We start from the raw sequence: 23,470 nt of genomic DNA, 5'->3' as shown, positions 1-23,470 counted from the left end.
AATAATCAGTGTAAACTTACCATAGTTTTCCTGCGGTCAAACACAGGGATCGATACCGATGTCATTAGCCTGTATCCATCCCTGAGACCTGGGGCTTCTCGACGTCCCTGCGTGAATACAGATGAAATATTACAATGCTCCCAATACAAAGCTTGCACTGTCACTAAGTGCATTATATACAAGAATATATTCATTGTATGTAGGATTAATGCCTTTTCTAAAAATGAAAAATTTCAAATAGTATGTTTTAATGAACTGAAATAGTTTGTCTACATTATCACCAAAAACCTAAAAAAAAAGAAAAAAAAAGATACTGCAAAGTTATACAAGTCTAATACTAAATCTCAAGCAGTTACTCTATACATTAGTATGAGTAATGTATTTCTTGCTAGCTCGATTTTTTTCTGCAAATACATAATTACAAATATCAACTTTACTATGGCTAACAGCTGGAGAGCGCATGTATAAACTTCTGCATATAAATAACTACTACAGCAATATGTATGTATAGTGCTTAGAACACTAAGTGAAGGATAACTACTGAGACCATCATGACTGTGCGTGTAAAACAGACAGGTCTGTGTAAACTTTATACACATGATCGGCATAAACATACAAATGCTTGTTTTGGTTAATGGCACCCTTGTTAGGTATTTTATGGTGCCAAAACTCCATTATCAGCACCTTATGGCGCCGATAACTGAAACTCGGCCTGTTATGGCGCCATAAATTGCCTTGCCATTAATCGAGTCCGTCGATAACCGGGACTGCCTTGTGTGTGTATATATATATATCTATATATATACTGTATATTCACATATATATTACACACAAACCCAAGCATTTGCATGTTCAGAAATATCACAAGGGCACTGCATACATTACTATTACTGTTAAATACTTGTGAGTTACATATCACTACAGTACTGCAAACTGCAATTACAATTACAGATGCTACCACCACAGCAACAAATGTCTGAAACGTGTTCACAAAATAACTATGACATACCATTCTATTATGCTCATAATATTCCTCTAGCCTATCCATTTCTCTAAACATACGGTCGACTCGTTTCTTCAAGTCATAATCGTGAATTCTTTTGGGAATCATGAAACAAACATCTCGCTTTGAGCGCCGGAGGCCAGTTTGATTCAGTGTCTCCTCAGTGAGGACATCCCCATCACTTGGGGCATCATCCCCCCCTTCACCTGGGGCACCCCCTTCACTGGGTGGGGCATCCTCATCACCCCCTTCACCTGGGGCACCCCCTTCATTGGGTGGGGCATCCTCATCAACCCCTTCACCTGGGGCAACCCCTTCACTGGGTGGGGCATCCTCATCACCATTCCCCAACGTGAAGAATGATGCATCTCGCCTCATGCGTTGGCGCTGTCCCATTTTTTTTTAAATCCCCAAGGTCAAGACATAATTGCGTGCCGTCGCAAAATATGTGCAGGTATTTGTAGTTTCCAAAAATAGACAAAGTGCAGAGCATGCAAAATTGTTGGAAAGAAAAATAATCTTAGTTCCTCAGAGGCATGCTTGTAAAAAATCAAGAAAAAATCAAAACATGCAAAAAACAAAATAGAAATGTGAAAAATACAATTTGAAAATAACAGTACAGTATACGACAAAAACAGGCAAAATGTGTAGTAGATCTGGAATATTTTTGTAAGGGGAGGGGAGAAAAATTTCAGATAAAAATGAAAAAAAGACAAAAATAAAAAACAAATTGTGTTGTTCCACATTAAGAATGCATTACTTGTGTCTTAGCTGGTGGAGTGGTTCACATACTCGGTTTACTTATAATCCACTGGATATCTGTACTTCGAATTCTGATGTGTGGTGCCATAATAGCAAGAAGAATCAACTTATCAACATACAGGAAATAATTTATGTGAACAACTTTCCGTAAAAAGCCAAACAACTAAATTCTTTTTTTTTAAATGAGATAGTTTTCTGATCTCTACTAGACATTTTCAAAATCACTTGTGGCATTTTTACAATAATTTGTCAAATGTGCAACTTAGGTAGATTTAAAAAATTTCTTCCATGAGACATGAGTACTAAAAGTGACAAACTAGCTAAGAATGAAGAGATGTAAATTTTGCAAAGTAGCTCTGTTGTTCCAATAAATATACGATATACACGTTACCTTCGAAAGAATCAAATGTTTAGATTAGCTGAATGTTTGTGGAACTAGGTAATTAATGATTTTCAAGCGTATATCTAACATAAATTAATTTTATTCAATATGTTCATGCTAAAACATCAGATGGTAAAAAATAATTTTACTCGTCTTGACAATTGTTCTATGTGGAATATAGTAATTACTCTTACAAGTCTGCAAAAAATACATGCCATAAATTACATGATAGCCATCTACTTCTGCATCAATTGTATGATTTAGTTATCCACACTGACATTAAAACAGAAAGAGTTAAAATGTTAATAAAAAAAAGTATAATATGTACGTCACTGTACGGAGATTTTATGCAACTGAAACACAACGCTTCATCGACAGGGATTGGTGATTATATATATATATATAAAATACAGCTGGGTACATTTTTCACATCGTGAAGATCAGCCGTTTGAAGTGCGCTGCTTGCTTAACTTAATTTGAGCATAAATGTGTATAATTTTGTATAACTTTTGATGAATATCCAGTGGATTACACGGCCAACTCCATGTTGATATGGCTTATGAATGTCCCGTGTGGGGATCTTTGGGCTTTTGAAGAACAGAGCAGCAACTGTGTCGACAGTAACCAGTACAAAAATAAATTCATTTCTATCATGATGATATATATATTTATATATATGTATATACTGTATACCCAATGTATGTGCACAGATTATGCCCACACTTACGATCATCAAGGTCCATTTTTCCTTATGCAATTTTCGATGGTAGTCTATCTATAAAGCAAGAGAATATGTCATTTCTGTAAAAAAAATCTAAATAGAGAGGTACAGAACAAAAGCACTTAAAAAAAAGATAAGTGTTCAGGTTATCCTAATATAGAATTCTGTATGGTAGATGTGAAAGAATGTGGTCTAATTCAAGCTAATCGTGTTGGAATCATACCAGGTTATATATTTATACTTTTATCTAAATAACTTTATGAACACCCAATTTCTTCAGGAGTAATTTAAGAAACTACGACAAAAATCTACACCTGGAAAGTTGCCCTAAAATAATGGTCATCAACAACGTCAAGCATATTCATGATAAAAAAAAGCACTTGCTAAATTAGGCGAGTTATAGTTATGGTCAGTTCTTTAACCGTTCATAATTAATCAAGCTTATGCAGTTATCATCTTCTAGTTATAAACAAAAAATGTGTATTTCTGCAATAAGCACGAAGTTTTTCAAAGTGCTACCATTTCTTATTTATTTTTTTCTAATTTTGGACACCAGATGGAAAATGTCTTCTAAACGGTAAGTGCACAAAGGTACAAGACATACTGAAGTTTATAACCTTAAAATCTAATGAAAAAAATGAATGAATCACTACTTAAGTCTTTATACAAAGATACAAGTAGTAGAAAAACAATTCAGGAAATCGGGTGATCCCGTGACGTATCAGTGTGATTCCAAATAGCTATCACCAATGAAAGAGGACAAACCCTGGAGGAAAGACTAGAATAATGTACACCATAATAATACAAAAGGTGAAATGAACAGTAACATTAATAACGAAACCCATTAATAACTTGAAAGGCTTCTGTGACAGAGATAAAACACTCAGAGCTTTGTAGGTTGAAAAGTACAGTGACACAGCAATACTAACCCTCCCTTTCCGCTCCTTATCGGCCTCGATACGCGCAATCTCCGATTGGGTCAAAGTGAAATTTCCGTATTTTAAGAATTTTTCGACCTGTGCTTCGTCGTGAATCATCGATGGATCTGGGAGGGGTATGGGCCTGCTCTCGGCGATTTTCTGGAGCTTCCGGTAATTGTTAGTGCGGTCCATCTGCCGTTTCCTTTCTCTTACTTCCCAAAGCCAGTCAGTTTGCTTGGGGTCCTTTTTTTCGTTCACATTTTGGTTTATTTCGTTTTTTTTTCCGGTTCATATACATGACGACGTGATTTCGTGGTTTTAAACAGAGGAGTATTTAAGAAAATACCATCCGAAAAATGGTATGTTTTCATGGGCAGCGAGTCGAATGTTGTATTTCAAATATTCATCAGGAAAACATTTTGAGTTGCAACCAATGATTTCATTGGGAAGTTAGTTAGTGCAGAGTGAAGTTGTTAATCGGGCCCACAGTAAGTTTGGAAAGGAATCCATCAATGTCCATCACAAGAGGGTACAGGAGATGTGAGTTCATATCAGGTCAGTTGGGGGTCAGTAGATGAAAGTGGACATCGTTGAATCAGCCATTCGGATCATGAAAGATGAAAAGAAACGTATTAGCATGTCGCATTCACAAGAGATGCAATGGTTAGATTTCCCATGTAAGGTACAATCGTGGTGTGCCAGTTTGACAGCAATAATATTTTATCAACTTATAAAAACACTGAGGCAGGGGACAAATTCATCTTCAGGAACCAAAGGAATATATTAAAATAAATGGAGGCCTTTTCAATTTTTCATTGTAATGGAAGAGAAAACCATTATTCGCCAAAGTGCACTCCACAACGCACCTACAATCAACATCTGCACAAATGTTATGAAAATAAAACAACCTGCTCCCGCATATGCTGTTGAAACAAAAATTATCAGTGCAAAACAAAATATGAAATAAAATACCTCAAAAAAGAATGAAAAATACTGGTTATAAAACAAAAACAAAAGGAAAAAAGACCCTTACCAGAGAGTAAAACGGTATCCGGAACACAAGTCCACTTACTGCTTATGAATTACATCAACCATTTCCTCAAAAGTATGCCATGAAATGCACTGGTAACAATACCCCTCGTTTCAGAATACTATTTAGAATAATTAACAGGTTCAAACAGCCAACAAGTAGCAGCTGAGAGAGAGACCTGGAGACGTTCCGGCACCGTTTACCTCCAAGGGTAATAATAATGCTTGACCACTCGCTTTCAAAAAAGCTACCTACTCGGAATACTTTGTCTGGTCTACTTGCTATCTCTATCGTCGTGAGAACATCCACTGGGTTCTAAAAGGTGGGAGAGATGACAAAAACCTCGTTTTATTTAACAAGGATCAGCCTGAAATGATCTTAGGACATAATGAGAAACAAACTGATTTTTTTTTGCTGCGTCGCCTTCTCAACGAGGGTATGAAGTAGTAATGCTGGGCTAATTGCAATGGAATATGGTGATTTGTTTGGAATGGCTCCACATTTTCTGGGACAGTTGGTCAAAAGACGATTATTCTAGGACTGAATCCTCTCAAGGGATTTAATGACAATTAAATCTTTACATGGATATACACAGCATATGTATACACACACATAACTAGTATGCTTAAAAAATCACAGTAGATGCACGTGACTTCATAAATAAGCGAATACCACGGGAAATGATAGACAGGAATCCAAGCGCTTTCGTCTTTATTCAGACATCGTCAAGGAGCTACTAAAGTACAATCGGAGAGGAAGGCCTCAGGTACAAACAAGATCAGGAATACCAGATGGTTAATTATCAAAAGGGTAAAAATTAAAAGGGATAATCCAGGATTATCGGATATCACACGGTCACAAACTTAAACAGATTCTGACCCTAACCGAAATTACAAAGTATCTTTACAGTCCAAAACATGTAAAAACTGAATATATTAATTTTGTTGCTTATATTTATCTACAACTTTTTTCATTATGAAAGCATCAAGTTTAAATAAACCAAGACTTAAATTTAGAACATTTCTATTATTTGACTTGATAAAACAAGATTCAATGATATTCCTTTTAACTGTGTCATTACATGGGACTAAGGCTCTTGCTTGACTCCAGTTAATAGGATGGTCTAAATCTCTCATATGTACAAATAATGCATTCGATATTTGCCCAGTTCTCACAGAATATTGATGTTGCTTAAGACGCTGTGAAAGAGATTTGCCAGTCTGTCCGTAATAGATTTTATCACACTTTTTGCAAGGAATTTCATATATGCAGCCTGGAAGATCTTTAGGAGAATTTTTGATTACTGAACTCTTGACATTAATATTACTGAAAACAACATTTATGTTAAAAAGCTTTAAAATTCTAGGAATATCTAAAAACCTTTCATCATAAGGTAATTTTAGAATGTTATGCTTACTAAATTCAAGTTTGTCATTAGTTGAATAAAATGTTTTTCTAGCTCTTTTCCATGCCACATCTACAAAAGTCCTTGGGTATTTAAGTTTCAATGCAATATCATAAATAGTTTTAATTTCAGCGTCAATAAACTGCGGGCTACAGACACGTAAAGCCCTTCTGGGATGTTCCTAAGGGCTTTACGTGTCTGTAGCCCGCAGTTTATTGACGCTGAAATTAAAACTATTTATGATATTGCATTGAAACTTAAATACCCAAGGACTTTTGTAGATGTGGCATGGAAAAGAGCTAGAAAAACATTTTATTCAACTAATGACAAACTTGAATTTAGTAAGCATAACATTCTAAAATTACCTTATGATGAAAGGTTTTTAGATATTCCTAGAATTTTAAAGCTTTTTAACATAAATGTTGTTTTCAGTAATATTAATGTCAAGAGTTCAGTAATCAAAAATTCTCCTAAAGATCTTCCAGGCTGCATATATGAAATTCCTTGCAAAAAGTGTGATAAAATCTATTACGGACAGACTGGCAAATCTCTTTCACAGCGTCTTAAGCAACATCAATATTCTGTGAGAACTGGGCAAATATCGAATGCATTATTTGTACATATGAGAGATTTAGACCATCCTATTAACTGGAGTCAAGCAAGAGCCTTAGTCCCATGTAATGACACAGTTAAAAGGAATATCATTGAATCTTGTTTTATCAAGTCAAATAATAGAAATGTTCTAAATTTAAGTCTTGGTTTATTTAAACTTGATGCTTTCATAATGAAAAAAGTTGTAGATAAATATAAGCAACAAAATTAATATATTCAGTTTTTACATGTTTTGGACTGTAAAGATACTTTGTAATTTCGGTTAGGGTCAGAATCTGTTTAAGTTTGTGACCGTGTGATATCCGATAATCCTGGATTATCCCTTTTAATTTTTACCCTTTTGATAATTAACCATCTGGTATTCCTGATCTTGTTTGTACCTGAGGCCTTCCTCTCCGATTGTACTTTAGTAGCTCCTTGACGATGTCTGAATAAAGACGAAAGCGCTTGGATTCCTGTCTATCATTTCCCGTGGTATTCGCTTACATAACTAGTATATATATATATATATATATATATATATATATATATATATATATATATATTATATAATATATACATAGGAAATTCATAAATGGGATATATATCTTTTACAAATTATGCAAGGAATTTCCAAGCAATGCCAGCAAAGGCTTGCAGGAGCAATTGCAACAAATCATCACCATTGCATTTGACTGCCTGTAAGGGGAGAGAGCAAATCTACAAGGGATCACGTTCTAATATGTCCATGTTACTGATAAGGGATAAGCTGTTGCTCTATATTCAACACTCTACTAGGTATGGCTTCCTGCAATGGTTGTAGAATTACAGAAGGGTCGTCTATGCTGGGTAATCCTGTGTTGTCAGTAAGAGTTCAGCTGACATTTGCTTTGTTGGAGTAGGACTGAACGGGTTAAAAAAAACTTGATGTATATGAATAAATTTCAAACTTTAAACAAAAACTAGATACACACTACACAAATAAAAAAAATGTACCTGATCCATGGTTGCCTGTACCTGGGCCGTTAAATACACCTGAGTACACCTTAGTTTGTATGATATATACGTATATTAAAACCAAAAAATCAAAATGCATAGGTTTGAGTCAAAGTGTTTTTCCTGCATGGTAATGAACATTATCTATAAGAAATTTTACCAACCATAATTCAACTTTATTTAAGTTTTTTATTTATCCTAGCAAATAAAAGCTTTCTATCACAACTTGTTTGGGAGGAACGTAAGAAGATAACCAGTTTCTGAACGTCAGACCTACAGAATTCATTATATACAAACAGAGGAATCGCGTTCAATTCCGAATTAAGTTTGTTAAAAGAACCCAGATTGCAATGTTAAACCCAAAGGGAGGCTGAATTACAATACTAACTCGCTCTGAGTTGCGCCTACCGTATTCAGCACAATTGATGTTCTTCTGTTCTATTCACAGATCTCAGTTTGCAACTTCAAGTCTAGTTTTGTAAATTATCAAAGTTCATTTGCAATCTTGAAACTTACGTTTTCTTATATTGGCAATGAGGAACCAGCTTTGACTCGCACAACGAATGTTGAATTCAGACAAAATAAAACCTCACTTATTACTTGAAAGAAAATGATAAACTAAAACCTGTCCATGTGCACAACCACTCACATACCACCTATATACTCACACATAAAAGAACTTGTGAATAAGTACTTATTAAAACAAAAACAGTCCCCACTGGATGACTGTTTGAGTTCTACTGATTTCTTAAGCAAAATGCTACAAAGGCTGTAATTACACTGACTGAGCAAATCCGATGTTCACATAAAATCTGTGTTTTTATACTTCAAAAAAAAAAAAAAAAATGTGAGGAAAAAAGAAAAAACAATTCATCAGTGAACTATCAGCAGGATGCTCAAGATACCATTGTGAAAACTTCAGTCGATTCTAACTAGTCATAGAAATCCACATCATTTACTGTAAAGAGGTTTCACACTTGTCGATAGAATCTGTCGGAGGAATTACTTATTGGACAAGTTGAATAAGCTGAGTTTAATGGTTGATGAAGGTTCTCCTGACCACGTGGAAATGCGGAAGAATTTCTACATATTACAAAGCATTTTAGTCCTTACAGTCATTTTTAACTTGAGGTTCAAAACTTGTCACGCACGCACGCACACACACATACAAAGATTACATATAGACTTACATGTATGTATATATTACGGCTCAACTAATACGAAAGCAAATTTCTTTTCAACTAGAGGGACCAATTATTTTCTAATACAATACTTCGGATATCTCGATACTGACAAAGCTTACGTGGTTTCATAGCCTACTTCTGCGGCAACAACTTTCCGTTCTCTTACCAAATAACCATGCCTTGGATGCTGGATAGTGAATAACAGAATTATAACCAACACAAGAAAAAATCACAGATGTATAATTGCCTTAAAACAAAAAATCAAAGTACAATTGCTTTAAAAAAAATCAAAGGAGTATAATTGCTTTAAAACAAAATCCCAGAAGTATAATTGCCTTAAAACAAAAAATCAAAGTATAATTGCTTTAAAAAAATCAAAGAAGTATAATTGCTTTAAAACAAAAAATCACAGAATTATAATTGGTATTTTGTGAACGCATATCATATCTTCAAAATATCAATTAAACAAACCAGAATGGTCTGCATTGTACATTCTAATTCTTCTTAGAAACTGAACAAGAGAGAGAAAACTTTATACTTACGGCGATGTCAGCATAAACACCAGTCCAGACATGAGGATGATTGGTCTGATACATAACCATTGGACGAGCCATCACAGGAATATATTTTAACACCTGTTCGCGCACTTCAGCCAAAGTTGTCACGTGTACAAAATAACCTACGGAAATGATTAATCAGGAATAAAAATTCATACATAATGGATTCTTTCAGAAACTTCTCGTTATAAATGCCGAGAATACTGGCAATTGTTTCCCGTAATCAAAAATATTATTGCTGAAGGATCAATACAAAATATTGCAAACTAAAACATAATGGTTTTTGGATCATATCAAGATTAGCGAACCCACTATTTTTCAAGAGAGTATTATATAATTTTGATTTATATATACATATATATAGTATACGTATATATGTATATATAAATATATAATAAATCAAAGTGGTATAATACTGTCTTGAAAAATAGTGGGGTTCGCTAATCTTGACACGATCCGGGTTTTCTAGAATGCAAATCTAACGACGCACATAGTTAACCAATAAGGTCTTAACTCCGCCAAGAGTTCACCACACTAACGTACCTTTATTAGCACATGCCATCCATTTCAAATTGCGAACGGCGGCCTCCTGGCGGCCAATGAGGTAAGTAAAGACGCGGACCTGAAGGTGGGGCCAGTTGTACTTGGCGAAGATCTCTTCGAACTGGTTGGGGGCACCATCGGTGACCAACATGATGGCCTGGTTGCACTGGGATCCCTGGCCACTCTTGTTATACTGCAGTTTCTGTGAAGCGTGACGAAAAGCGTTAAAAGTCCGGTTATTGGAGGATGCAAGTCGTTCGAAAATTTCCCCTTTGCTTGTGGGTTCACTCAAGAGATGTGTTTTTCTTTAGTGTTACTTTTTGCCTAATTTCAGTTTTATTTATCATTTGCTTTTAATCGTAAAGAATGAAAATAGTTAGAGCTAATTCATGTACATACTGCAATAATTCCATCTCTTTTCTTCTTCATAGCTTTTTTCATATAGAACCTACTCTTCTGTAAAAGCTCGCTATGCAAGTTATGTCATTTTGGGTTGTTTTACTGTGTGCAACAACAGCAAATTCTAAACCAATAACAATAATGATTTCTCAAACTCCTTTTATAGTATTAAACATTAACTTTTTGATAACTTTAAAATGAAATTCACTGCATTAATTAGCATATATTAATTTTCATTAATTAATGAGATGAGGAATTCTTTCTTTCTAAGCGTTTTCTGATAAAATGATTTATTGCACGGATTACCTCACATATGCCTGTCGTCAAAAATAACAACAATCAGTGACCTAAACATACTCAAGTGAGGTCCTCCGGCATAGGTCAATAAGTTAATCTTACAGAATCAGGTAACAACTTTCAATAAGGATTTTGAAAACATTTTGATATATTGACATACAAACCATTTTATCATAAAACCAAATAAATACTTTACACTAGGGCACTGAAGAATCAATCATCCATTCAAATTTAATTGGATTAGTCAGCAACAGTAAACTATCTGTTTAACGAAGGATAGTGTGTCCCAGGGGATGCAAATGGCATCATTTAACGTCATGTGATATGAAACACATTATCAACCATTCAGACGGGAAAAAGTCAGAAAAACAGTCGATATCCTTGCAAGTATCAAGAAAATATTTGTGGCTGCTTACAAAACCATCATCATCATAAGGTAGCATATATTATGCTATGTGTTGGCGACAAAGGAGAGGCTTGATTTGCAGATAAGAACACCAGCAATACATCAAAAGAGAGGTAAGTCCTAAAGCATCAGTTGATAGTGACTCAAGTTGGCAAGAGCGTCTCCAGGACATGAACTGATGACATTTTATAATTCCTGTTCCTAATTAGAAAGGGCGAGCTTCTAGGTTATCCAGGTGCAATATGAAGCCCTCTGAATCCAGCTATGGGTTCTGGGGTCAGCAAATCTTGTTCTTAAGAGATCCCACACACCAACGGACAAATCCACCTTTGGGACATCACATAAATTTCACAGTTAGCATAGGTCATCGGGATTTTGTCCTTCACAAAGATCCACCAAAATAGTTTATGGGGACTTTCTATAAAGATATTTAGGAGAGGCAATTTCCGGTCTATTATATAAACCACTGATATAGTTTTAGAAAACAAAGCAACTAATTGCATTTCCATTAGGTCTTATAATCGTTACAGCATAACCCTTGCAACCTGTGGTACTGTCCTGCTTATACATATTTATGCACGTGTATGGCTTTGACAAGTCCCATCAAACTATGGCATACACAACCTTAAGAGGGGTTACTTAAATCTTTCGAACTACATCTCCCATGAGATGCTGTACCAGTCAGAAGATTCACTTAAAATTTCCTACTGAACCTTTTCAGCATATAACCAACAGAATTACAGGAAAATGTGAAAGTACCATAAGAGGTCTGTACAAAGTAGTGAGCGTTTTGGATGACGATCCATGTCTAACAGCCACTATTAGAATTGATCAGTTTCTAATAACCCAGATAATCTGTTAACCTTGAGCGTAAAAGACAGTTTGCATTTTGTAGGAACACCTATATTATAGTCAAAATTCTATTAAAAAATGACTGCTACAAAACTGTATGCCTTTATTTAAAGAGAACCATTTTTTCTGTGAACATTAGAGAAGATTTACAGAAAGGAAGGTGCTAAGCAGGCAATATTGTTAGCATATATTTCCAGCTCCAAATGTAATAACAGGTATTCCTTTGCCTATCGTATTTTCTTCGTTCCTTCTTTTATTAAGTCAATTTCTGTCCCTACTATACAGGTATTACAGGCATTTAATGTTGACGTATTGAAACCCTATAATACTCAAGCACCTCTGCGGGATACTTTCTTGAACATATTCTTTTTTTTCAATTACTGTATAGATATTTACAAGCTTGCTTACTGTTACGTTAAAAGGTATATATCACTTCACACAAAATCGGCCATCATACAAGTGCTGTCCTATGAAACAAAGAAATTTTATTAAGTATTCCACAACAACAGCCATATCAAAAATGAAGCACCTCAAGTGTGTTCATCAGTTTAAAATCCACTATCCTGGAATTAATGCCACAACATTACCTGACTGGATTATTTGCTTGGTGATTTATTGTAAGGTAACGATTATACTAGGATGAAGTCAGTTGACACAAGCATGTTATTACTAGTAAAGGTATGGTTTGGTATGTTATTAACACTTTATTTCACGCACACCACACACACACGTAACTGCTGCAAAAGAAGGGCCACTTGTTCTAAAATTCAGGAACACATACAGTATTTTTCTACTAACACTCTACACCTGTCCTCGATACGTAGATACCTAACGCCATAGCTTTTAAGCACATATGTTACTTGAATAAAATATAAAAGAAATACGGGAATAACAGGTAAACTGCCATGTACTACAGCCATCGTACCAACTACAATCTCTATCGCTCCATTTGTAAGTGCCTACATAGCGTTTTACATGAGAGCAAGCAACGTTCACTACAAAAGCGTCTTATCAAAATCCCGTTAAATTCGACAAGTAACCAGTCACACATTGCATGAAAGCAATTCTTCTAGCCAATGCGAGAGGACGTATACTAACCCAGGGGCGAGAGAACGGTGCCACGGGAAGGAGATCCAACGTCATGCATTTTGTTGTAGTAGTAGTTACCATTTACCAGTAGGTGGTTGCGAGAGAGCAGCAGGTTTGGGAATGAATGCAGAACGTTTAATCGAAGGATAAAGAGTTAGTCACTGTATTTCCTGGTTAGTCTCAATGAACAGAAATAAATAAATAGAAAATAAAAGGAGAGAAGTTATTATGTCCCATCAGACGATACATGCCATCTTATTCATCGATAATCTTTCATCTTACTGCAAGCAGCATTGCATATTTCCTGATGACAATTCAGTTGACGCATCAAGCATGGGTGTGTATGTGTGTGTGTGTGCATTGTTATATTCTGTTGTGTTTGTATCTGTGTAAGTGTATGAATACTATATATATACATATATCTATTATATATATTATTATAATATTATATATAATAATAATATTTATTTATCTATATATTTATATATAATATATATCATATATACTACTGATCGTACAATTTAATATATAATATATATACTATTATAGATATCTTATATAATATATAGTCTGTTAATTTCTAATATATTACTATATATATATATAATATATATATATGGGATATGGCAGTAAATCATAATGTGGATACGTAAGCCTGTGTCTACATATGAAATATGTATAATACATATAAAATACACCCTTCTTGGAAGATCAGATATACTCTTGTTGGAGAATCCAATGAAAATTATATCAAGATAAATGTTGACGTTTGCAAGATTTGCACAACGAAGGAATAGTTTAGAAAATCATGCGATATCTACAAAAATATTGTCTTCGTAAATACAAATTGTTGTTCATAAATTTTTCCTTTCGAGCGAGTCTTGCAAACATCAGCTTTCAGGTATTGCAGTAGATATATATCATTCATACAATGCTTTAATAATTCACTGATATTGTCCGTAGCAGTATGAGCAAGTATGATGTACAATCCATAAACTGTATTCACCGATTCTGTTCATTTATTCGTCATAAACACACGTACTTTAAGGGAAAATTAAGAATATGATATTCTGGCATTATTTTTTATCAAAGGTTTTCCAAAAGCTATTTTGCTTAACCAAATACGATAAAAAATCTAAATTCTTTTGTACTTCTATTATCATCGCTTCCTTCGATTTTCTTTGTCAGGAAAGTTTAACTTCTTAAAGACGGATTATAACATGCACCATGGAAGGAAAAATGTAGTAGTTTTAGATCTATACAACGTAAATAATGCAGCGGGATTGGCTTGTGAAAATCTGTAGGATTGAGTGGTTTTCCATGTTAAGTAAGAACTCTTTCCTGTAATGGATTCTTAAACATACCGAAAACAACTTTTGTGTGTGTGTGTGTGTGTGTGTGTGTGTGTGTGTGTGTGATGACGGTAAATATCCGCAGCCGATATCACTAACGCTTCTATCTTACTTCTGATTGGCGGATGCTTGATGGATGATGAGCAGCATCGGTCTCCGCCAATCACAATTAGCTTCAATGGTATCGACTGGGAATTTTGCCGTCAACTTAAAGAGAGAGAGAGAGAGAGAGAGAGAGAGAGAGAAACTGCAGGTATCTTAAACTACTGCAGTCAAATTAAAATGCCAGTTATATACAAGTTTAGCAGTTGTATCGGCAATAACACAGACATGAACAGATACACAGACGTTTTCACGAAATCTTCAATGCCTCAGAATTACATTGTAAAATTCAATGCCATGTTGCGATAGGAATTTACTTCTTGATAGTTTCGCAGCTGAATGGCTGCTTATTCCTTTCATTCTCAATGAAAATCATTTTGGCTACAACATGGTATACTTCAGTCTGTAGTGCGAGCTCCCGTTTGCTTTGGAAGCTAATATTAAACAGCTGCACTGTTATATGTGAGTTTGAATGACAATGTCAACAATAACAACGGTCGTTCTAGCATAAAAACTTGGAAGAATGAATGTTCGCAGACGGGGTAAATGATCTAATAAGTCCATATTACTCTAATATAGTCATTTTTCATTCCTATCATATTCGGTTCAACAAAATGCCCTTGGAAACACTATGGAAACTATATAAAGACTTCGGAAAAACCTTCATAAATTCTATCAAAGTCTTCAGGACGCATTGCCATCTTTTCAAGTCTCCAAATAATAATTGGACTTGTCAAATTTCTCAGAAAATAAACATGCTTTTTTGGCCTTCGCTCATACAAACTTTAACATTCAAACAAGACATAATATTCCAGTGAAAACAGTAAAAAAATGTTATCATCAAAGAACTGATTTATATGCTAGTTTCACAGTTTCTATTTTACCAAAACTGCTGTTTTGTGTACATCTATATTCAACAAGAATGTGCATAACAGATACCAAATACTGACAGTTAATAATCCACTATTATCTACACCTGATTAATTAATACTAAAGGTAAAAAGATCATGTACTAATAATATTACATCCCTAAGCATGAAATAACATCTCGGTTATAAAACATCCAAGCCTTCATTAATTTGGACTTCAAGAGAGAATACGGTACACTGAGAGGAGCTTTATAGTTAAAATCCTGACTTTTCTTAATCAAAGCGCCATGAAATTGATAATGATATTTTATACGTTCTTTAAAAAGTTGTTTGAAATCCTGATAGAACTGTCAAAGAACCTTGGTTAAGACCTTAATGTCAAAGAATACTTCTTTGCTTTAATAAATTTTATTTTACATGCAAATTTCTCAAATGGCAAAGCAAAAATAGTATTTATACATGACGCAAGTTCAACTCTCGAGTTTTACTGTTATATTTCAAGACGTCAGAGTTAAAGTAAAATGGAATTAGGCTGTCAAGAGAAGCCAAGGACAAGAAATATAATCACTTAACTATAATCACTTCTCCCACGCCGTTCCCCTTATCTTCTTACAGTATTATCGTAACTAGAGCAAAAGTGCAGGATATTTAGGGAAACAGAGAAGACCTCATTCCAAACCAACCCTTATTCTCATCTCAACGCTGAGACTCAAATCCCAAACGAGTGGCAGGGAGCCAATTTCTTACAAGAATCTCTCTTAAATATTAAAGCATGATTTGATCAGTCTTCATATTCAAGACACTTTTCCCTTGAAAATCTCGTGATAAGAGATGATTTGGAATGGTGTTAGAATGGTGCTGTTGTGTGCAGATATCCAGGTGCTCAAGAAGACATTAGACAGAAATAACTGAAAGAAAAAGTTATTCTACATACTCAGGGAGTAATCTTGGTAATCTTCGTATTGCCGTGGAATTGAAAAATGATTTGGTACAAAACCATAATGCCTAACCAACTGAGTGGCAAGTCAATGGAATTAGAATCGCAAAAGTAGTGCCAGATTTCCAGCGTAAGTAGAGCTGGGGTTTTTTCCCCCGTGGACAAACATTTCTGAACAAAACTGTACCAGGAAAAAAATTTTTTCTGAAAAAGTACTGTACAAACAAATGCGTCACTTCAAACAAAATGAGAAAGGCGGAGGAGGGAGATTCTCGAAGGATAATTCTAATCCCATGAGGAATTAAGCCAAAGGCGTGAAATAAAAATTATATATTTCCCCTGCCACGTATATTCACTGGCAGTCCGTACGAAAAAATTTAAAGGAAAAAAAAAACATTAAAGTAAACAAGAAAAATAAAAGAGAAGGCATCTAAAAGTTGGTGCGTGAATTGTGTGACCAGTGCAATATAAATAATAGGGTCTCAGCTCAAGGGTATATTCTTAAGCACATTGATTTCTGGTATCTTCGAATCCCGGCCCCGCTTCGTGTTCAATCTTAAAGAGTGACTGATGGAGAGGGTACGTAGTAGCCCAGGGTTCATCGGTGATGTAAAAAAAAAAAAAAAAAAAAAAAAATCCCCTTTCTCCTATGACTTTTCAGCCTTAAGAAAGATGTCTATTATTCTGGAGGCGTAAATCTGCTTTTACTGTGTTTTTTCTTTAAGTGATTTGTTCTTCTTTATTTTATCTGAGCCTACATTAAGTTAGGTCACGTGAGTTTCTTTCCAAGATTCCAGTCATGTCAGTCCTAACCTAACTTCACTTGAAATACCTAATTTCACCTAACCTAACCTTGCTACCCTATTTGCCATCAGGTTAGTAAAAAAAAATCTACCTCCTCTGAATTCTTTCACAGTATGTCACATGACAGAAAAAAAATTGAATGAAAACATAATATCTGGTGTTCTTTGTCAGGTATCTTTACTCATACGCTAGGAGCACAATGCAACATTCGATCTAATAAGTCAGGAAACTGTACTTCTGAAGTCACAATATATAATTTTCTACGTTAATACATGAAATTTCATGAGGATGAAAGACAGGACAAGTAAAATGGCTAAAAATTAATATCGAACATACTAGAAACATTCTCTAACATTTTGAAAAGCTTTTTAAAATCCAATGTCAACGATGTGATATACACTTTAGCTGAACAAACGCACCAAGTTTTTGTCAGGTATCTACGCTTTGCCAAAAGGAAAATCTTAAAATCTTTGATTTGTTTACGTCCATCTCCGTACAGCTACCTCTCAAGTAATTTTTATTTTTTTTTAATGATTTTAAAAAAATAAAATTCGCACTGACTTGCGCTCTTAAATATTTCAATAGAATAAAAAAAATTTGATTCTTCTCAAGATTATCACTGTCTTTCTCAGTGGTGGAGGAAAATTACAAGCAAAACTGGGCATTGTTCACCAAATGGATATTTTGACGTCAATTGGTAAGATATTAGCATAAAATTGTGCTCATAATGACTGTTCATTGGGTTATAATTGTACATCAAAGCTATCAATTTGTAATCAAGACCACAAAATGCTATGTAATTTTATATATATATATATATATATATATATATCTATATATATATATATATATATATATACTATATACATACCTACACTATATATATATATATATTATATTATGTATATATATATATATATATATATATATATATATATATATATATATATATATATATATGAGCCAAGTTCTTCCCTTGTAGCTTAAGATGACGTACAACTATTCACAGAAAACAATTAACTATATATATTCTAGACTGAACAAAAATCTCTCTCGACTTAAAAAGACATGAAGAAGAAAAAACCCATCTGGTCAAACATCTGAAGTGTTCCTTCTGTACACCGAACTCAGTATAGCTGGACAGCGTAAAAGATACCAGAAATTTGAGCTCACGAATAAAGGTTGGGGGGAGGAGGAGGAGGTTGGTAATCATGTCCGCTGGTTAACGATGTGCGGTTCATCCAGCAAAGGACGGTGTAACTAGGCGTTGCTTGCGAGAACTTGCGAGAACAATCCAAAGGAATGACGCCATTATCGCACCAGGCTGGATGAAGCGAGCACCTGTCAGCGCATGCAAGCAATATGTTTTTTTTTTATTCAACTGCTACCATGCACAAGGAGAGAAGGTGGTGAGTAGGAGAAACAGCAGGTGCATAGGTGTCAAAAGAGTGCCTGTCTATGTGAGGAAAATAAAGATAAAAAAAATAATTCAGTGTGGTTGTTGCATGTCCAGGTGACACAGTGGTGCAGTGAAGCAATACATTTCATTTTTTTTTTTTTTAGCAATTTCAGTGGCAGAGGTGGTGGTGCAGCGATTAGGATTTGGCTTTCATCATTTGGACGCACGCAACACTCGACAGAAGTACCCGCCAGCCTTAGGAGGGCTTTGGAAACTGTAGTACAGTACCCCTAATTTGACAACAGGTGGGCTGGTAAGACTACGGTGTGGGGATCTATAACAAACGTCTACTGTACGCTCTGCACTCTCTAATGTCTGTTAACTGTCAAAACACTCACTCGATCAAGCGGTATGGAAAAAATTACAATTTTGATGACCTGTCACAACAAATTGTCGATTTAATTCTAGTGTCGGGGGTAAGTGGGCAAAACGTGTCTCAGGTGGATTTAAATCTGTAATTAACACGATTAAATGAATTAGAGTCTGAATGAATTTCACTGCTGAATTTTATCTAGGTGCATACGCAGTGACCACCCTGTTCCGAGGAGTTAAATACGAAAAACGAAAATTAAAATCTTTAGTAGCATTTTCATGAAATCTTACATTTAGGGGAATTTTCTAATACATTCAGTCAATAACGATGCAAGAGATCAAAATACGCTGTAAGGTGCGGTTTTTCAAGATAAATAATTAATCAAATAAGGATACACTTATCATCAATAGGGAATTTCAAGTGAATGAACTTTACATGACTTAATAACACATTTGTTTAAACGTCAGCTGCAGATACCGAGAGACGCCTTCGACTCTAACTCTCACTCTCTCTCTCTCTTTCTCTCTCTCTCTCTTCTTTTTCGTGCTTATGAGAGAAGCTTATCCAACAACGAAACGAGTATTCCTCCTAAACAATAACAACAAGAGCAAGGTTTTGAGTCATCGGTTGTTTCATTATATGACTTTGATCGAGTCACGTCCAGAGAAAGATACGGCAATCATCATTGAAAAAAAAAGAAAAAAAAAAAGTTTCGTCTTAAAATGAAAACGACCAGACGACCCAAAAAAATATAAGAATGTAAGTTATCACACACCACACATCCAAGTAAGATGACCAGCTGCAAGAATTGATTGGTTGCACGAACGATCTGGCGAAGCAACAGTGCAATAGAGATATATATATATCTATATATATGTGCATGCGGGTGTCGACCTGTTTGAGATGCAAGGGAAAAAACCTACCTTACTGTTGGACTGTCGCGAGTAAAGCGCATTTGTTTATGCCATGGAAAGAGAGAAAAGGGAAAAAAACAAAACAATGTTGCTGTGAGGATTGGCAAAATTAGCTCCCACATCCTAACTTTCTTCATTTTTTTTTTTCAATATGAGGTTTACGAAATCTCAAAGTCGTTTTGGACGGAAGGCTGTGTTTACTGATGAATAAAAAAAAATAGTTTAGATGATCTTCTACAAAAAAAGCATGAGTCAAAGTGACAGGGTGCGATGAGAGTCAACAGCCTGCTGTCAAAAAACTCGTTTGAAAAATAAAAAAATTATGTCACACCAGCTATCACAGAGGGCCGCCGCGATCATGAGACAGATCCTGTGCGCTTCTCGCACCGTCTTTCATTACCTGAGGGTGACAATGACTTTAAAGAATCTGACAATTTGAATATGTGTGTGATCATAAAATGCAACGTGTACGTCAGCTACAAATCAAATTGAAAATGTTTTAAAATCCTCGATTATTTGAGAAATAAAAACGAACATTAGGAGACGCGATGGTTATAAGGATTTGAGAAAAGGAATCTAAATGAAAGTATCTTTGGCTTAACGAAAACCAACTGGTTAAATTTTTTGTGATCGTCAATTTCAATCAAATGACAGTCTAAAGGAGCAGTTTTTACTTAAGTGGAAGGGCAATCAATACATATCCTTCAATTCCGCTGCCAGTAACTGTTACAAAAAAGCTGACATTAGACCGTCTGAAATTCTGTATAATTTATGTTGATGCAGAAAAAAAGGACTTCATGAAAAGCACTAACTTTGGTTCACTAAGACAGAAATTTTAAACTATCCACAAAGAACTATGGACCACCTTCTTATTAAAATGCACACAGATGACCCAGCCAGGTGGATCTATTTTTGACTAGTTAATCTTCGTCTGTCTCAAGATTTTCTAAAGCCATTCAAACGCTTATTTTGTAGAGCTGCACACTGTTAAACTCAGAACAGCAATCACATACTCAAATTGTCAGCTCAGTGAAGATGAAATGTGCAAACCCGATGTTGCGAGATAAATTCACTCGGGCAAAGCTGGAGGAACCATTCTTCCATTCTTGCAAAAAAAAAAAAAAAACGGGCTGCAACAGAAGTCTGTGAATGATAAGAGGACGCTGCCCTCGGTCATATCTGTTTGGTGTCTGTAATACCGACATAATTATGAACTGCGAATCCTAACAGGTGTGTTTTACAAATGTTTACGAGCGTGCATGCACTTGGGTCTAGGTTTCATTGTCTATGGCACTGCACGCACCAACAAGTTTCGTTAATAAAGCACTGTCACACATTCTGGAAAAAAAAAATGGCGCTATCACAGTACGGTAGCTTTCGTACTCAAAAAAATAACTGGACAACTAATGAAAATGACCAAAAGGAAGTAGTGTCAGGATCTAAGTGGAAAAAATTGCATAGAAGGACTGGTTCCCTTATCAATACATCTGACTGACTTGTGCATGAAGGAAGCAAACTTTTTTCTTTTTCTCTTTTACATATTTTATGAGAAACAAACAAGACTGAAATATTCCTTGAAGTTCATATCTGATGTTAAAGAATAACCTTTGGTTTTTTAATTAGAATGATAATAATAATGTCTCAAATAAGACAGCTACTGTCACTTGACAGAAAGGCAACAAAGAAATAACAGAGCCTCGCCACATTCTTGCATTCCAGCCAGTCAAAAGACCCTATTCAGTAGAAAAAGACGATATATGAAGACGAAGCAAAGTTGAGTACGACCAGTGGCAAAAAAAAAAAAAAATAAATAAAATCTAATCTAATTTGCATGACAATTTCTACGTTAAAAATTTGAAGAAGAAGAAGAAGAGGAAGAAGAAGAAGAAGGTTTAAGAGATCATCAAAACAAGCCTCACTGGAGGAGGGTAGGTAGCCCACTGGCTGGTGTGTGGCACGAATCCTAACACTTCCTGAGGTCTGGAATTATGGCTCAAGAAATTTGACTTCGGTGAAATTTATTTAAGAGAATCGAAATGTGAAAAGTGGACGTGAGGAGTGATTCATGATGCATTTAAGAACTAAATGGCGGGGTGGGGTGCTTATGTTACTGGGACGCTAAAACCTGAGATGAATGAACAGCGTCTGTTTTCATAAACGTTTAAGAATTTTGTGAATGAAATGACAATGATAAAATCAATAAAATGAAACAATAAACAAAAGCAAAATCTGCATTCTTTATCGTTTGCAGGGGTGTGAAAGAAACTGGATTGTATAAGAAAGAAATGCAGTTATGCTATAATACATTAATTAATAAATTACGTCATAGGGTCGCTAAAAAAATTGCCAGCGAGACTATAACCAATGAAAGAGAATACAGGAAATCAATTTAAAGAAGTAAAGATATATATTATTTTTCTGTCTACGACTTTTATACCTGATATTGAGCTCTGCATCCTTTCAAATAGACCTCTTACTGCAGGAGACATTTTTTTTCACGTAGGGGAAATTACAGAAAAACGACTTTGCTTTTTGTTACATAGTAAGTTCAACAGGTCAAACAACTGCCGATTTGAGCCGCCATCAATTAGGGAGTATATTAGCGTCAACGGTTGTGTTCACACAGGCAGAGATACTGCAGACTTGAGCAAGAGAGGGCTCACGCTCACATTGCTGACAATAGTTACAAGCAAAGGCTAGCGGGAATGCGAACCTCTAAGTTGTATGGTAAAACAGTATAATATAATCTCTCTGAATTATGGCAAAATTTCACAGAGGTCCTTTGTACCTCGAGAAGCTGCGGGTGATGATGAATTAAACTTAATTCTTTGTACACTAATTCTGTTCCTTATCAATGTCCAAAGATGAAAAATGTAGACCTTATTACTGATTGACTAGACCAATCTTTACAGGCATCTCTCAACGACACGGGCCATTAAATTCCTTAAGCACTTCTGGCCGTGTGTGAACTGTCTCGTAAGAATGAATGGAGTTTCAACACAAGCTTGAGCTCATTCCTGACCTGCCGAATCGCCACCTGGGTGAACGCAGCCTAAAAGCAGCCCAGGTAATAATACCGCTGATAATTAAGGTAACATTACCACTGATGAGAGACGATTTAAATAATCCGTCTGCCGAATACAAATAGAATCGGGTAACCTGTTCATTCATGGAAATGAATTAAGGTATTCTGCTCATCGGGACTAACACGATACAGATAATCCGCTTACTGATCATCACTTATTGACTCCATCCATCAGACAATCTACGCTGATTCAGGTAATCCGCCGCTTGATGTTTTCGTCGATGAAAACAATGTAGGTCACGTGACCAGTGGCATTTAATAAAGAGCAAGCATTTCTGTCTTCCCATGACGATAGGAAATATCATTTGTTAATCAAAACTGGTTGGAGCGTTCACATTTAACTACGATCTTTACAGTGATCTGTAAAGATCGTAGTTAAAGAGCACCTATGTTACTTCGGCGCAATCGCGTTTTCTGTACAGCGTAAAATACTGTATGAAACGCTCAGCCGGCCATAGTGGCCTGTGTTGTTGCACTGCCCGACGCACGATCATGGCT

The 23,470-nt window shown here is 35.4% G+C and overlaps 1 protein-coding gene across 6 annotated transcripts in view; it reads right to left on the bottom strand.

The window, feature by feature from the left end:
- Positions 1-23,470, bottom strand: part of LOC135198484 (voltage-dependent calcium channel subunit alpha-2/delta-3-like) — a 585,611-nt gene that overhangs the window by 124,684 nt on the left and 437,457 nt on the right. For all 6 annotated transcript variants that reach the window (XM_064226069.1, XM_064226067.1, XM_064226068.1 and 3 more), the window contains exons 9-14: positions 10,095-10,296; positions 9,537-9,673; positions 9,161-9,181; positions 3,798-4,031; positions 1,010-1,390; positions 21-107 (exon numbers count right to left, since the gene is read on the bottom strand). In XM_064226069.1, the coding sequence (XP_064082139.1) occupies positions 21-107; positions 1,010-1,390; positions 3,798-4,031; positions 9,161-9,181; positions 9,537-9,673; positions 10,095-10,296 (1,062 nt within the window). The remainder of the gene's footprint in view (positions 1-20; positions 108-1,009; positions 1,391-3,797; positions 4,032-9,160; positions 9,182-9,536; positions 9,674-10,094; positions 10,297-23,470) is intronic.

The sequence above is a fragment of the Macrobrachium nipponense genome, chromosome 22, assembly GCF_015104395.2.
Source record: "Macrobrachium nipponense isolate FS-2020 chromosome 22, ASM1510439v2, whole genome shotgun sequence".
Classification (NCBI taxonomy): Eukaryota; Metazoa; Arthropoda; class Malacostraca; order Decapoda; family Palaemonidae; genus Macrobrachium; species Macrobrachium nipponense.
Note: the sequence above shows the minus strand (reverse complement) of the source record. Positions and strands in the feature narration are given on the sequence as shown.